This window comes from Equus quagga, chromosome 7 (assembly GCF_021613505.1).
Source record: "Equus quagga isolate Etosha38 chromosome 7, UCLA_HA_Equagga_1.0, whole genome shotgun sequence".
Classification (NCBI taxonomy): Eukaryota; Metazoa; Chordata; class Mammalia; order Perissodactyla; family Equidae; genus Equus; species Equus quagga.
The window spans coordinates 108,876,479-108,894,595 of NC_060273.1; the positions used below are offsets into that span (position 1 = coordinate 108,876,479).

General features: G+C 32.2%; 1 protein-coding gene across 12 annotated transcripts in view; it reads right to left on the minus strand.

Annotated features, from left to right (window-relative positions):
• Positions 1–18,117, minus strand: part of PPIP5K2 (diphosphoinositol pentakisphosphate kinase 2) — a 63,995-nt gene that overhangs the window by 30,552 nt on the left and 15,326 nt on the right. For 9 of the 12 annotated variants that reach the window (XM_046666028.1, XM_046666025.1, XM_046666024.1 and 6 more), the window contains exons 7-19: positions 17,218–17,319; positions 15,868–16,029; positions 14,339–14,460; positions 12,714–12,815; positions 11,536–11,622; positions 10,720–10,795; positions 10,524–10,633; positions 9,498–9,583; positions 7,447–7,572; positions 7,182–7,303; positions 6,736–6,918; positions 2,100–2,241; positions 1,096–1,319 (exon numbers count right to left, since the gene is read on the minus strand). In XM_046666028.1, the coding sequence (XP_046521984.1) occupies positions 1,096–1,319; positions 2,100–2,241; positions 6,736–6,918; positions 7,182–7,303; positions 7,447–7,572; positions 9,498–9,583; positions 10,524–10,633; positions 10,720–10,795; positions 11,536–11,622; positions 12,714–12,815; positions 14,339–14,460; positions 15,868–16,029; positions 17,218–17,319 (1,644 nt within the window). The remainder of the gene's footprint in view (positions 1–1,095; positions 1,320–2,099; positions 2,242–6,735; positions 6,919–7,181; positions 7,304–7,446; positions 7,573–9,497; positions 9,584–10,523; positions 10,634–10,719; positions 10,796–11,535; positions 11,623–12,713; positions 12,816–14,338; positions 14,461–15,867; positions 16,030–17,217; positions 17,320–18,117) is intronic. The other 3 variants (XM_046666023.1, XM_046666029.1, XM_046666033.1) reach the window with 1 other exon arrangement.

Below are 18,117 nucleotides of genomic sequence, written 5' to 3' on the forward strand. Positions count from 1 at the left end.
TCTTGAAGTCTGAGATATTTTTATCCTGTCTTTTAAAAACAATTCCTGTTTGCAAATCACTGGTTCACATAATATACCTAAAATTGTCTATATTATATATCTGACCAAACAAATAAGTAGTTGCTCTTTTATGCTGTAAGAATAAGCTTATCTTTAACATGTATACAAATAACTATAAGAAAGTTGTGTACTGTTCAAATTCCCAGTTTTCCAGTCTGTAGTTTTTCCTGGACTTTCTGTGAATATTAGAAAAGGGACATTGATATTATTTTAACCATTTTTACATATGAATATTTTTAAGTGAGGTTACTTTTGTTCATAATCTTTATACTTTTCAAGCATTTCATTCTTTCCTGCTTTTCAACTTTGGTTCACAGTTGGAATGTCTGATATACTCCAAGATCCCCTTTACAATATCCAAATAATCTTTTAGTAATTGAGTTGAAAAATGGCCCCAAAAGGACATCTGGAACTATTTTCTTCTAACATATCCCTTATCTCAACTTGTCTTGTCACTTGCCTCTTTATTATCAATCTGATTCTCTGCCTAATTGCATTTCAGTTATTTGAATTCTGGTTTCACCCTTTATTTTTATTCTTCTATAATGAAAATACCCAGGACGCACCCCCCCCCCGAAATAACCACTTACATCTTGACCTCTAAATATTATTTTCAAAATATGTTCACATAAAGGGAAAAAACTTGCAAAATTTACACAGGGCCACAACTACCTTTTCCTCCCTCTCTGCACACATTTCCATAGCATAGAGCCGGTAGGTGCACAACAGGTGCCCAATAAATACTTAATTGATTTATTCCATCCTGTTTTCAGTTGTTTTGATTGTTACTATATTGTTCTTTAGGAGTATCAATTCTTAAATTTTAAAAAGCCACTATAATCAAATGATTAAGAAATCAAATAATGATTTAATATAACAAAAAGTTTAAAATGTAAATTCAGAATTACTTACTTTCCTTTTTAAAGTTACGGGTTTTTTAGGGACATGAAAACCAACTATCTTTTATCCACCGACAGACATTTTAAAAGTATCCATACAGCACTTTAAGAAAATTGATTCCTAGAAATCACTTACCTGAGGGATAACAATATCTGCTAAAGCTTTCGAAAGTCTATATAATTCCATTGTGTTTTCTAATTTCAAGGAACCATTATGCTGGACATCATATTTTATACAGTCATATATGTCAGGGATTTTACTAATGTCATATCTTCCATTCTTTGTTTTAAAGTCTTTCTCCAACTTGGACCATCTACGTAGCATAAGCTCTAACGTCTCACTATGGTAAAGCTGAATATCTAAAACAACATAATATTTTTAGTATATTAAACTCAAAAATAAGATTAAGAATATATATTAAAAAGTTGATAACTGGAAACTTTTTTAAACATCAAAGGTAAGATTGCTAAGAAACTAGGAAATGTTATCACAGGCATATACTATTAGCAAGCATATATTTTGTAGGCTTGAATAAATGCATAAACACATGGGTTAGGAACTGGGTTTATAAAAGATTTTTCCATATGTTACATACTTCAATAATAAGAAAAAGAACTACAACAATTATAACAAAACTCTTTTAAGCTAATACATTTTCAATTCTGAATTTTAAATACCATCATTTTAATTTGATTCACATAACTAACACAATAGACAGACTGTCTTTAGCAGAAAGGAACCTTAGAAATTAAACAGTTCAAAGGATCAATTTTTACCAGTAAGAAATCCAAGATGCCAAAGTTGCCCAAGTTATTAACCAAGCTAGTCTCAGAGCCAGAGCCCAGATCACCTTCCTTTTGCTTGCTCCGTCTTATTATGCTTCCTATTTGCTGCTTAACTGTATGGCAATGCTACATAATTAATCAAATGAGTGTTTTAGTATATCTTTCATGCTACCACAGATAAAAGCAACTCTAACTTAGCTTTTATTCTTTTGCAAGATATATATTAATTCATATTACTCCTAGATATAGTATGAGAGTCTTGATTTCTTAAGATTGGTGCATCTTATTTTAGGATATTTATAGTAATTAGACAGTAAAATTTGTTTTATGCTCTAAGAAAAACATAGTATTTACCTGATGATTTGGGATCTTCCATTCGATGTCTGATTTGAGAAGTTAAACTTTGTATCAATGAATAAACTTTGTCACAGGTCTTCACAGGATTTTTAATTAAATGCATTGATTTGATAAGAGAAATGCTTCCAGATGGAGTAAGCTACAAATGAGTAAAGTACAAATATTATGTCTGGTTATGCCCAATTGTCCAAGAGAACAACATACAAAATTTTCCAGTAGCTAGAGAATAATTCCATACCACAAACTAAGATAACCTCCCAAATAAGTAATAAGATCAAGGAGGAAGTAAAAACCTCAGAATTTCATGTTAAAAACATACTACACTTTAGCAACATTAAAAACATACTAAACCTTAGCAACATTAGATTATCCACAGGAAAGGTTTAGCAGAAGTACTCTAATTTATGATGAGATTTTATTCTAACTTACAATGACAATTTGCTGACTCACTTCATATGTACAAATATGGTTCTAACCATTTGACACATATTTACATGTAATAACCCCAAGACTCTATTACTATCATCATCTTTTTCCACATAGAGTACTTAGAGGTTAAGCAACTTGTCCAAGATCAAACCACTAGCACATGAAGAGTGGGATAAAAAAGCAAGTAGTCTGGCTATAGAGCTGGTGCTCTTAACCACCATGCTAATGCCTTTGTGATGAGATTTCCCCAAGTCAACAAAAGCCATTAATGACAACAGTTTCAAATTTAAGTTTTGACACTTAGCTTGGTAAGTTATTTAACCCCATGAAATAAGTTTCTACAAATATAAAAAATGTAAAGTGGAATTCTGATTCTTATTATGGTAAACTAGGTAGTTGGGACCAATCTAACCATTGAAGATAAGTAAAGATCCTGGGCAAAGAACTTCTATACTTCTGCTTTAAGGAATCTGAGAGATAAGATGGTAAAGAATTACATAATCAAAACTCATAGGTCAGTGATCCAGAGAGTGATCCTGAATAGACAGCAGAGGAGTGGAGTAAAGCATTAATAGCCTTGTTAGGTTAAAGAGTGAAGTCCAAGGTTCCCAAAGGTGGAACTCTGGTAAACTCTCTGCATTTAGGGTTCAAAAAAATGAGGGTGAATAAGAAGCAAACCAATCTACTGACAAACTGCAGACCAGGTTCAAAGAAACTGTTGGCCCAGAAAGATCTGTTCTCAAACTGGATTAAGGCAACCTTAGATTGCTGTGTCCATAGGTACATAGCAGGAACAAATAAAAAGCCTTAATGGAAGATGATAATATAATCTTAAGCTCATTTTATTTCCACAAACAAATAAAATATACACCCATAATTAAAGATATTCAGGCACACAAGAAAACAGGACATCATCAATGCCAACAGGCAGAACAAACAACAGAAACAGAACCAAAGAGACTCTAGGTGTTAGAATTATCAAAATCTAAAAGGTGAGGAGACTTCCTATGTTCAAGAAGATAAAACATCAGAAATCATCAAAGAACTACAAACTACTAAAAAATGACAATGAATTATACAAAAAAAGGATGCAAATAGAAATTCTAGAATTGAAAAATACACTGGCTGATTTTAAAGCACATTAGATATAGCCAAGACAGATTTAGTAAATTGGAAGACTGGTTAGGAGATGTTATCCAGAATAAAGCATAGAGACAAAAAGGATGAAAAAAACCAAAAGGATAAGAGAAGAGAAAATTCTAACAAATATATATTAGGAGACCCAGAAGAAGATAACAGAAGCAATATTTTTTTTTAAAAACTTTCCCAAACTGAAATCACAGATCCAAGAATCCTAATAAACTACCAGCAAGATGAATTAAAAATCAATCTACATGTAGACATACAATAGAAAAACTGCTGAAGACCAAAGATAAAAACAAAATGTTAAAAGTGCCAGAGGAGTTATTTAAAAAGATTATCTTCAAAGGGGCAACAGTAAGATCAATAGATGACTTCTCAAGGGAAACACTGGAAACTAGAAGATAGTCAAACAACACTTTCAATGCAATGAAAGAAAATAAATGCCATCCTAGAATGCTATACTCAGTGAAAATATCCTGTAAGAGTAAAGTTGAAATAAAAACATCTTCAGACAAACAAAACATAATTCACTACCAGTAGACTGATACTAACAGAATTACTATATTTTTCTTCAGACAGAGAAAAATGATCTTAAATGGAAACTCTAAAATTCAGAAAGAATAAAAGGTATTTAAGAGGGCAAATTAATGGGTAAAGCTAAATGAATATTGCTTGCATAAAAGAATAATAATAAGTGATATACTGTGAGGTTTAAAACATACGGAATTAAAATAAACAATATAAATAGCACATAAGTTGCAAGCTGGAAAAATGTTGCAATGATTTTAGGCCCTGCTGCTAAAAGTAAGGTCCAAAGACTAGCAGAATTGGCAAGAACAGGAAGTTTATTAGAAATGCAGAATCTCAGCCCCTTCCCCCGATGTGATGAATCAAAATCTACATTTTTAACAAGATCCCAGATGCTTCTGATGCAAGCTAAAGTCTAAAAAGCACTCTAGAGTCCCTGCATTGTCCAGGAGGAGAGTAAAAACATGACATAAACATTCGACTTTCAGAAGTCACTGAAGCCTACTGTTATCTCTAGGGTAACAACGAACAAATAGTAAAGTCCAAAACAATTTTCAAAGTAACAGAGAAATAAGTAAATAAATAAAAAGTAACAATTCCAATGAAGCATGAGAAAAAAATTAAAGCAGGCAGTACAAATATATAGCACTTAAAAAGATAAAAGATTCATATATAAATTTATCAGTAATTTATACTATAAATGGGATAATTGCCCTAAGATTTTCATGACAAATTTTTTGAAAACTATATGCAGATTTTAAGAGATATACCTAAAAATATAGTTTCAGAAAGATTGAAAGTAAAAAGATATACTATGAAAACACCAAATAAAAGGAAAAAAACTGTTGTAGCTATATTAATCTCAGACAAACTAAACTTTGAGGTAAAAAGCACTGATTGAAATCTATCAATTCTAAATTTGTATGCATCTATTAGTCAACCCAAACGAGTGATATAGATTTAAAAAAAAAAAAAGTTGATTTTATTCTAGGAACCAAGGTAGCTTCATATCCCCCAAAATCACACGACGTAACAGATGAAAAGAAAATATGACAAAATTCAATAACTTTTCATGATAAAAACTCTCAGCAAAATAGGAACAGAATGGAATTTCCTTATTCTGAAAAAAAGTAGCTATGACAAAATCTACAGAAAACATCACACTTAATGGACAAGTGTTAAAAGCTTTCTCTTTGAGAACATGGACAAGAAAAGAAACGTCATTTTAATTCTGTTTTGAAGGTGCTAGTTTTTGAAGTAAGGCAAGAAAAAGAAAAAAATGTAAGGATTGGAAAGAAAAAAAATCTGTGGATATGCTGTAAAGGATCAAAAAAATCTCCAAATTATTAAGTTAATAAATTAGTTCAATAATTTATAAAATAGAACACAGGTCAACTCTTATGGACTTCGGTGGGAGTGTAAACTGGTTCAACGACTTTGGGAAGCAGTTTGACATGACCTACTATTACCAAAACATAAGCATACTGCGGGTCACAATAATTCCACTCTGAGAATATGCCCAGGAGAAAAGCATGTTGATGTGCACTAGGAGGCCTACAAGGACTTTCACAGCAGTATTAATCATAATAGCCCAAAATTATAACAGTAGTAGAAAGCATACATAAATTGTAGTACATTCATAAAATAGAACACGGGTCGACAATCTATGACCTGCAGGCCAAAGGAGGCCTGTGGCATGGCCCATTAGCTAAGAATAGTTATTACTTTTTTTTTTTGAGGAAGATTAGCCCTGAGCTAACAGCACCACCAATCCTCTTCTTTTTGCTGAGCAAGATTGGCCCTGAGCTAACATTCGTGCCCATCTTCCTCCACTTTTTATATGTGGGACGCCTGCCACAGCATGGCTTGATAAGTGGTGAATAGGTCCGTGCCCAGGATCCAAATTGGTGAAGCCTGAGCCGCCGAAGTGGAGTGTGTGAACTTAACTGCTGCATCACTCGGCCAGCCCCAGTTTTTACATTTTTAAACGGTAGTCAAAAAAAAAAGGAATATGCAAGAAGAGAACATGTTACCTGCAAAGCCTAAAGTATTTACCATCTGGTCTTTTAAAGAAACAGTTTGCCAATCCCTGAAATAAAATACTACATAGAAACGATTAATAACTAACTAAGGAAATTCTCAAAAATATAGATGAGTTTCACAAACATAGTATCGACCAAAAGCAGACAGACATAAAAGAAAGCATTTTATTATATGAAGCTTAAAAACAACCAAAATTGAGATTAAAGTAGTTAGAAATGCATACTTATCCAAATAAGTATTCTGGATATTATAAGGCTACAAAAAAGAGCAACATAAAAATTCAGTACAGTAGTTATTTCCAGGAGATAGGGAAGGGGCTGCAATTGGGAAGGGGCGCACAGGGGCTAGAGTTATTTCACACTTCTACTTCTCCAGGGGGACAGCGATTACATGAGATTTGCTTTATAATACAATAAGTTCTAAGCTTATGGTTTACACATTTTATGTGTGCATAATATTTCACAGTGTAAAAGAATTTGCTAAGACTCACCTTTTCATAATCTTCAGCAGTAAAATCCCTGTCTTTCTGAAGTATTTCATGAAGTCTTGCTTTCACACGTTGCTGACAACTGCTCAGTGAGTCACTATCGCTATCCAAAAGACCATTCATATTCGCACTTTTCACCATTTGAACAAGAATGGGTGTGAGCTCTCCTTCTAGAGCTAAGAGCCCCTAGATATATTTTAAAAAGCCAACACAGATTTAAAAATTAGTATGTGAAATAACAAAAAGTATCATCATAATTATTGATACAAGCTGAATGTCATAAGGTATAAGCTATTTATAATATATAAACTGTATTAATAATAAAGTTTATCACTGGCAGTCAGGGCTTTAGTTTGAAGTTTCAAATTTGGAATTTTTAAATACTGCCTTAGTAAAAATCTTTTAAAGTGCAATATTAGATGAAAATTCTAGAAAACATTTATTTATACCTTTGCAAAAGCAGCTGCAGTCATCTGGACTCGACCTTCATCAGAGGCATATATTTTGAGGTCATGTCGGTAGGTACTATGTAATCTAAGTAAACCACAACCGGGAAATCCTGCATAATCTCCTGAAAAGAAATCCTCAAATCACTTAAGCTATATTTTTACCTCACTGTATTTCTATAAATATTTACTAACATCCTCAAAATAAATGAGGATTAGAAAATACAATGTATGAATTTCACCCAATTAAAGAAACCTCAAAATTTACCTTGACCTCCAGGATACATACACCTGAAAGCTCTTCCAAGTTCCTCAGCCTGGACTCTGCCTGCAGGGGTTAGTTCTCCTCCCCATTTTAGAACCAAAAGCAAGGATGGTTCTTCTCTTCGGCTGTCTAAGACACGTGAATGGATAAAGCAAACGTCAAGTTTATTTCTTTTAAACAGACATGTTTCAAGGTTAATTTTTTCTTTGTGCTCTCTTCTGCAGTGGAATATGGCCCTTATGTAAATTACTTTGTTCCTTAAACATACCCGTCTTTCTAGGCTGTTGCTTCTGTCAGAAATACCCCTTGCTCCACCTGTTAAAATCTTAGTAAGATTTCAAAATCTCTTCCACACTTTGGGAAGAAGGCTCTTTTCCCAGTTTTCTGAAAGGAAGTATTGCCTCTCCCTTCCCTGCTCTCACAGTGGTATGAAAGCCACGGCATTTGTCCAGTATATTTAATTTAGTTGTGCTAGGTAGCTAGATTAAGCACTCCTTGAGGACAGGGTCCAGATCTTGTCTTTATAGCAAGAGCCTCCTGCAGTGCTGTTACATAAAAGATACTGTTAGCTGAGGTACAGAAGATATACACATTTTTATGATTAGGAATCAGAAATTTGCATAATTTTTAGGTAGATGTGAGATGACAGAGCCTAATATGTATTACAATTTAAATTTATGGGTGAGATATACAATAAAATGTAGCCAAGAGCAGCTTTTTAAATTTGGAATTGTGGAATCTCTGTATGTCCTAGATTAAAGTAATTTTCTCAGACATAGGAGAAGTACCATAAGTGAATGAGTTTCTATACTTAATTTTGACTTGCCCTTTATCACAGCCTAAGATCTTTGTTGGGTTACAGAAAGAAAGACAATTTAAAAATAAACCATATAAGCGCTAAAGAGTTTAATGATAATTCATTAACAGTGATAGAAAAATCACCCTTTCCCCTGGGGTTAGTTAGCAGTTGTATGTGCTCTACCATGTAGGCCAATACTAATTTATGGAAAGACATTTAATTGGCTTTTTAATGACAGTTATTTAAAGAATGTTTTTGATCACAGACATTAAGATATAGGAAATTAATCTGCACTGTTATTAATCACAGATTGTGATAAGAGAGCAACATGTCAAATTTTAAAATAAATATATAAAGGTCAACATAATCAAACTTGTGTTTGCAGTGAAGATAATCACTAAAATTTTGCTACTATAAATAATGCCATTGATCAATCTTTCCCTATCTGATTACTTCCTTGGGGTAGATTCTTCTAAGAAAAATTAAGGTCAAAGCATATGAATATTTTTTGAAGTTCTGACACATACATATATTGCCAAATTACTTTTCAAAGAGTTATTTCAATTTATACACCTACCAGTAGACTGAAATCCTGTCTCATTAGCATTCTTCATTACTAGTTTGAAAAAAGAATAAAATATTTTGCCGATGTCATAGGCAAGAGTGATTGATTACAAATACTGTTATCATTATTTTATTGTGCATCTGCATCTCTCCATGAAACGGCTCCTCCAACCCCTGCCCATTTTTCTTTTGAAAGGTAGATAAATTTATGGACTTTTGTGCTGACTGCTCTTAGGAGACTAATTTTATTTAAGTGCTTAGTCTGATTTATTGGGTGGAAGAAAATATCCATTTTAGAAACACATTGATTGTATATTTTTTCATATAGTCTTTTCATACTTTTTGAGCTTTATTCTGTATACTCTGCCCTCTTATACCAAAAGAGGAAGAAAGGGACCCATTAAGTAACATCTAGTTATAAATAAATAAACTTTCTCAAACAACCTCAGAGTAAAAGGGAAGCCAAAAGCAGTTTTCAAAATAATAAAATCTATCCTTTACTTAAAGGATACAGAATCTATACTTTATTTAAAAGATAGAAGGCACAGTTAACAAAACTCCACTTTACTTTTCCTTTATTCAGCATGCCAGTCCGTAAACTATTAGACAGAACAAAGCCCAAAGATAATCAACGATGAGTAGCAAGTCCCTACATGTAATTAAAACACAACAGGCATTAATAATGACATACCTTCCTCTTCACTAGATGTTTTAGGACAACCATGAGGGAGATAGGTTAATTGGACCTTACGATTTATTCCAGAAAAATGGCCATACCTGAAAAATGGCAAGGAGAATGGACAATATTCAGTAAGCGTTCAATGTGAACTCCTAAAGAAAAGCTCAAATCCATCTTAAATATTAATGTCCCCTTCTGTTTGTAATTACCTTGTTGAATTCTTCAAAATATACTAGCAGAAAATCTGTACCATAGCTAGTCATTCTAACCCCATTAAAAATGAAAACACAAAAAAGTTTCTCTACAAAACTTAGACAATTTTGAAGATATGACAAAGTATAGAAATATATAAAAACATAAATGTATGTGTGCTTAAAAAATAAAGGAAATAGGGGGCTGGGCCCATGGCCTAGTGGTTAAGTTCGCACACTCCACTGCAGGTGGCCCAGTGTTTTGTTGGTTCGAATCCTGGGTGTGGACATGGCACTGCTCATCAAACCACGCTGAGGCAGCATCCCACATGCCACAACCAGAAGGACCCACAACGAAGAATATACAACTATGTACCAGGGGGCTTTGGGGAGAAAAAGGAAAAAAAGAAAATCTTTAAAAAAAATAAATAAATAAAGGAAATAAGATTGTAAGTGGCCAAATTACGTAAAGCTTATAACAGGAATACTGGTGGTACCAATTTCACTTGATTAAAACATCAACATTGTTTTTTATTCAAGCAGCACTGAATCTGTGGTCATGTTAGTAATGTGGCCTTCAGTCTAAGTAGCACTTTAGAGGAGATCCAAATTTTGATCTTCTCACCAAAATTAAAAGTAAAACTAAAACAATAACCTTCAGTACAACAATCTATTTTCACACTGGTGAAAATAAAAATCTCATTAGAGTTTCACTAATTTCTCTTCAGCTACAGTGATAAGAGCAAACAGATCAAACTGTGAAGGAAATTAACATGAAAAGTCACACATACCAAAAAAGAGTACTACAAGTAGTTAGCAAAATTAAGGATTTAAAAAAGATACTCACATCTCTAACACGGTCTTAAGTTGTTCAAGTTTTGACTTGTTTTCTTCAATTTCAGAATCATTATTTTGCCCCAGCTCCATAAGAAGTTGTCGTGCAATATCCAGCACTTCCTACAAAATAAATTAATAAACAATTGAATTTTTATATAACTTTTCCATTAGCAATTTAAACTCAGTAAGAAATCAAATGCACTTGCCTGTAATTGTTTTGGCTTTTTGAGTTTTAATTTCCCAGATTTATATCCATCACACTTTTCAAAAAGATCAAAAAATCTTGTAAAAAAGACAGAGCACTGTTAGTTGTTTGCAATAATTAATATTACCACCATATACATAAAAAAATCAGTTATAATAAATGACAGATATGGAACTCAGGGGTCTAGGGATTTCAAATACTGTGTGTCATCTTTTACTATACCATGTTGCTCCTCTACTTTGAATGATAAAACTTAGTATTTTCCTAAACCATATCAAACTAATAATCACTAGATTATTTTTAAAAGTTTACTCATGATGGAAATTGAACATATGATTATAATACAAAATATATTCTCTGAAGTCACTATATACACATAAATATTTTAAAAATACATTTCCACACATATTTAATAGCTCAGGTTTTCAAATTTTATTATCTCCAAATCAAATACCGAATAGAAATAACATAAACTTTCATTCCACCAATTTTCTTCTGGAAGGTTGAGAGGTTAATGACTCTCAGAAAGCAATGTAAGAGAATAATAAACTAAGATTAAACAGCACACCTTTACAATAATAAATGAAAGCCAGGTCAGAGTGATGATCATCTACGGATACTGCCACAATAATTTTCAGATGCTGATATATACAATTATTTTAAATGGGTTTTGTTTGCATCCAGTGGTTTAAATATTAATGGCCATGAAATGGTGGTAAACAGCTTTTCTATATGATGTATTAATCAAAATAGCTAATCACCTATCAGAAATCTTAAATTATCTCCTGAGTGTTAAATTATTCCCCTTAAAACATACTTTTGATGCCTCACTTCCATTTTCATTTTTTGTTTTGGTGTTCGATCCCCGTGACGTATGACAGCTATGACACATCTAAGTTCCATCCTAAAATAAAAAAAAAATATGTTCTCAATTTTCTAACAAAGATTTGTGTTGTATAATTCAAATTAACGCAACATCTCGTTATTTAAAGCTATCTTTTACCATTTCAAGATCTTCCCCATGAGAATAGTACTTGTAACAACCAGTCCATTTTATCAAATCAAATCCTAAAAAGAATTTAAGAAGCTGGAGGGGGAGTAATATTAAGCTATACAATATCTGCTTCTTCTCTGGAAATAACTATGCTAACTCTGAGATAAAAGGAAATGGACTGCAATCCCAAAACTTGATTAAATACTTGTCCTGTAGATCACTATAGACTGAGAGTTCAATAAATCCAAACAAAATTAAGCTTTATTGATAGGTGCTATATTTACTTTGCCCATGTAAGAACAAGTATTTCAAACTCAAATTACTAGAGGATAAAACTGTCCTAGGAAGAATGCTAGGGTATAATTTAGTGTTTGCCAAACTGAGCCTCGGAATACAACCCTGAAGGATTTTAATAAGTTATCCCCCAAAATTTGTGTTAAGTAAGTTTGGAAATACTGGTTTAAAAACAAAATTAAATATTTTTGGTCCTCCCTCACCCTAATCAGGACTTGTTCAGAATACTTAAAATGATAATGTAAATCTCTAAGCTGTAAATATGAAGCATTTGGTAAGTTTCAAGTAGTAATTTTCACTAGTTGAATGTTATGAAACACTTTGACAATATTGGTCTAATTAACCTACCTCAAGATATAATTATATTTTTTCTTTACATGCTGAGAGCACCAAAGTTGTGTGACCACTGACTATGAACCTTTAAGTAATATACCTGTTGGCACCTCCTTTATTTTTATAGCTTAATTCAATAGTTCTACAATTATCCAAGCATTTTCCAGGATTTTATTTGTAACAACAGAAAAGATTTTTAGTCTAGACGGACTCCTATAAAAACATATAATCTATTTCTCTACCTGCAAAGTGAATCATATACAACATACACAATAAAGTGTCTAATAATCATTCAGAAATTTAACCTTTATTGTAACAGCATAGACTGATGGGGAAAACCCAAGCAGTTTCTAAATTAAAATATTCAAACTTACATAGTTCCAGAAGTAGTTGGTACAATTGGGATATCTTCAGCTTCTAAGGGTATTGACCATGGGATATGAAATTGTGGAGCAAGCTCTCGCATTACAATATTGCTTTAAGACAAAAAGAAAAAAATTAAAAATTAGTTCATTTTAGGACAAAACTGGATATTTAATGACAAATGATAGAGAGCCATAAGAGTGAAAGTCAAAGTATCGAGTGATGATAACAGCACATAAAAAGCAACCTAAAGAATCAATCCTGATCAAGAAAAATTAGATCAGCAGTTCTAAATTGATGTATCAGAACATACTAATGGGAAGTCATGAATTTGGAATTAGTTACTTATTTACTTTAGTTTTAAAAACATAAATCACACTGGATTCAAATAAATCACTATAATTGCATCATATCTACTTACATAGATTCTGAAACCCAGGACTGTCTCCTCTGCGTGGCCACTGATCATTTCTTACTAGTTTATTGATCACCTATAAAGCTATTCTAAATACCATTGCTCTTTTTTTTTAACAAATTTCTATTATATTTTACTAAAATGTTAACAGTGAAGACATGCTTAAATACATAAAACATTTTTTATTTTATTTAAATTTAGCATTTATTCATGCTGACATTTAGTAAGCTCTTCCAAATTTCAGGTTAAGGGTAAGTTCACGAATCTTTGAAATATACTATAAAAGCTGACTCCAATTATTAAAATACATTTTAAAGCGTAAGTTTCTTATGGCTTTGTCATTTTTACTTTGAAATGGTTTAAAATAGCTTGTCTTGTGAGTCTTCTAAATCAAGGTATAAGAAAACAGGTCAAAGAAAATAAAGATGGCATTCTCATATGCAATAATTTCTCTTACATTCACCTGATAATCTAATGAGATTATCTTTAAGTAACACATGCTTGTAGAAAGCAGCATCATTCAAAAGAATCCTGAATTCCAAATATTTCTATTTTACTCTGGTTACTTATTTTATGAATGTTAATTTTGTGCCATTAAGTAAAAGAATGAAATTTTCTGAACTATAATTATATAGCAAAAACTTCAGAAGGGACCTGCCCAGTGGCGTAGTGGTTGGGTTCACGCGTTCCGTTTTGGTGGCCCAGGGTTTGCAGGTTTGGATCCTGGGTGCAGATCTAGCACCACTCATCAACCGATGCTGTGGTGGTGTCCCACATACAAAATAGAGGAAAACTGGCACAGATGTTAGCTCAGGGACAATCTTCCTCAAGCAAAAAGAGGAAACAGCTGATAGCTCAGGGCAAATCTTTCTTGTAAAAAAAAAAAATTTAGGAGCAAAGTAATCTAATAAATCAGCTGTTTTTATTAATAATCACTTTATAAATCACTGCTACAGCATTCCTAAATCTATGAAGTTAAAATTCTTTTAAGGCTTTATCTATACTGGTCATAAACTAATCTGTCTTTGATAACCCAAAGTATAAGCCAGGATTTGGCATCATCTTTGGGGATGTAATTTTATGAACACTAATTTCTACTCTAGAGTGCTTACACAAAATCTTATCATCTGACATTTACAATTATTTGGTTTCTGAATAAACAGTGTTCATTAGCTATAACAATGGTAAAGAGGAAAAAATATAGAGAAAAAAAATTCTTACCCAAGTATTTTTGCACAATCATCATAATACTTCATGGAATTTTTCACAAAACTGAAGCCATTGACATCACAGACATAGGACTGTCCATTGGCCCGTAACAAATCAAAGCCACAAACTGTTTGCTATTTAAAATAAATTATAAACTTTAAAGTACCATTTGAATTAGGATTCACAGTTTTCCAGTCTTATTGGAACATATCAAATTATATAAATGGCTAAAAGTGTACTACCGGTTATTAGTTTACTTCATAATAAGTAAAAAATGAAAGAAATTACTTATTTATAACCTGAATACTCTGAAAATATATAACACATGCCATATGATTATTTAACTTCCTTACTATGAAGCAGATGTAGAATAAAGCTTAAGAGACAAGAGAGGCCACAAACATAACATATGGTATCAAGAAGCTCTTCAATTAACATTTCATTAAAAAATAAAAGTAAAAAATTTTAAAGACTTTGATAAACTTTGTGCTTGTAGAAATTATATCCCTTTAATCTAAAAAGACATATCCCAAAAGAAATGTCAAACTATCCCTATTAATCTTTTAAATCCTGACAACCACATCTTTTAAACCCCACAACTACACCTGTGAGCACCCCAAACAAATTTACTTTATTTGGGAGAAGAAAACAGTTGAAAGGTATGAATTTCCTGCTCAGGCTCCAGGAATTTTCTAATCTTCTACATTTTCTATTCAAATCATCACATATTACTACTATTACTACAATGTGATTTAAGTCTGGTATTACAAAATTTAAATGACTTATATAAAGTTATTAAAATACATTTTCAGGCTAATATTCCTTCTGTAAAAGAGACTTCAAATTATTAAGACACAAAGAATTTATTATTTAATAACCATTAATATACACCAGTCTTTAAGTTACATATCAGAGGCAAGGCTTCCGAAAGGTAATTTATCCTTAATTAGATGCAAGCAGTACTACTCCTATTTAAATCTTTACTAAACGGTAGTAAAAACCTAACAATATAGATTAATTGAAGGAATTAGTCAAATGTGAGAAGTAAAAAGTTTTCTTTGAGAAATGTATTTGTATTGCTTTCACGCACATATTTTATCACAAAATAGGACAAAGGATCAATTGCCAAGGCTAGAAGACTACTGAGGAATTTTTATTCAACAAAAATATCGTTTATCAATTCTATGAGTAAATAATACTTGTAACCAGTTTTGTTTTTAATATGCTAAACAATACCCCTAAAAACTGATTAACTCTACTGTTCTAGTTAAGTTTTCCTCTGTAATTTTAATTTCTGAATAAAATGGACAAAGTCCCTTTTATATAATACAAAAAGAATATAGAGAAACAAAGGCCTTCATTTATTATACATTTTATTACTGGCACAATAAGAATCCTTTGAAAAGTACATAACTCATTCAGATGTACCACTCTCATTTTCTCAGCTTACTTCTCCAATTTTAAGCCCAAATCTCTTTTACTCAAAAAAGAGAATTAGAATTCCTTTTACAAAGGTCTATATGGCCTGTATAACGTCTTACCTTAAACGCAAGGCAGACTTTCCAAGCAATTAATTTCTCTCGTGCATTAAGAATAACAGGGTATCTTACTTCTTTTCCTTCACTATCTCGTTCCACCTTGCCATCGAGTGCTGGAGATTTTCGAGCTTCGGCATGGGCATAATCTGGACCCACTGTATAAACCTTTCATGGAAATTAAACGTATATTTTATTTAAAAATATCTATATAAAAATACAGCAGACAACAAATTCAAAGGAAAGAATAATCAATAAAAAATACTTTAGTTTCCAGACTATTCTTTCACACATTTTTCCATTTTACACGCCAAAATTTTCAATACACTGAAAGAGGTTATAAGTAACTAATTTCATGGCAAAACTGGTAAAGTGAGGTTTCATTCTTTACAGAAAGTTATACCAAGCATTATGAGGAAATACTAGGATATAGATGATGTGATCCCTCTCAAATTGCTTTTAGTTTAACAGAAGAAAGGTACAAATAATCACAAAAACATTTTAGATGGAAATAACTGCCAAAAAAAAGATTAAAAAAGGAGTGGGGGGAGGTGAGGGACAGCATGAATTCAAAGGCAGACAGGAAACGGAAAGGCACTCTAAACAAAGGTAATAAACACAGACGGAGGCAGACGCATGAAACAGCATGACATATTCAGGTAAGAGTAAGTTATTTGGTATGGTTTACACTGTAAGAAACAAGGTCCATAGGACAGAAAGAAGGCAGATTGTGAAATATCTTGTATGCCAGCCTTATGAATCTGATTGTTATCCTGTGGTCAATGAGGATCCACAAGAGAATTTTTAAGAAGAGGTTCACGATCAGGTTTACACCCTTAGAAAGAACACTCTGTGTAGACAGAACCTGGTTGAAGGTAAAGCAATTAAGACCTTATTTTTCACCAACAGAAATCACAAATATTTTTATATCACACTACAGTTGCTGCAGATCTCAAAAAAACATTTAAGTTAATCAATGCTTGGAAACTGAGGTGGCTATTAGACCCTTTACCCACTATATTTTGTTACTTAATGTCCTTTCAAAGAAGCATACATATTATTGTATCACAAAATTGGTTTTTAAATATTTTGAAAACTACACTTCTACAAAATTTGTCTCCTTTGTAATCCTGTATGTTTTATTTTAAGCATTTGGGAACATTATTCTAAAAAAAGGGTCCACAGGCTTCAGATTGCCAAAGGCATTCACAGTCCAAAAGAGATTAAGAATCTCTTGTTAAAAAGAAAGAGATACAGAGTAGAGGTTAGGGATAGCTAATTAAAGGGTAATCTCTTTTTCTGAGATCATTGGTAAACTCTAAATACAAAATTAAAATATACTTTGATCAATCTTACCTTAACATCAGTACCATCTGTGGGCATAAACTCTTCATATATATATGAGCCTGTTTTCCGTACATTGCTTTCTGGGGAATAAACACTACTTCTACTGCCAATCTGAAAATCAAAGATGTCCATCAATATGACAACTACATTATTCCCCTCATTTTTATAATATAACCCTTTAACCATCTATTTCCATACTAGATATTTCCAAAAATTTTTTCAACCCACAAATATTTAACAAAACTTACTATGTAGTTGATCCTATGTTATTTTCTGCTCTAATTGGAACTTACGTGTTAAACAGCATAAAAAACAATGAACACTAAGAATAATGTTTCTAAGATTCAACCATGTTGCTGCATGTAACTCTAGTTTGTTCATTTTTACTACTATAGAATTTTCCATATATAGTGTATGGTATAAATACACCATAATTCTGTCATTCTCCTATCAATGTATATTTAGGTTGCTTCCTAAGCTTTAGCTAGTAGAACAATGTTGCTTTGAATATTCTTAGAAGTGTCCCTGTGGCACATGTGTGCAAGAGCGTTTCTAAGGTCTATACTAGAAGTGGAATCGCTAGGTGATAGAATATGCTCATATCCAATTTACAAAGATAATGCCAAAATCTTTTATAAACTGTTTTAACAATTTAGTTTCTCCAGCAATGTATAAGAGTTCTCACTGCTCCATATCTTTGTCTATATTTGGTATTGTCAGACTTCTTAATATTTGCCGCTCTCATGGATTTAAAATTGTGTTCTTACTTCACATTTCTATGGTTGTTTGTAAGTGTATATACATTTTTAAACCTGATATAATGCTAAATTACATTCCTAAGAGGCTATACTAATTTACATTTCTGCCAGGTTGGATTTGTGCTTGTTTTCTATCTCAATCTTTTTGATC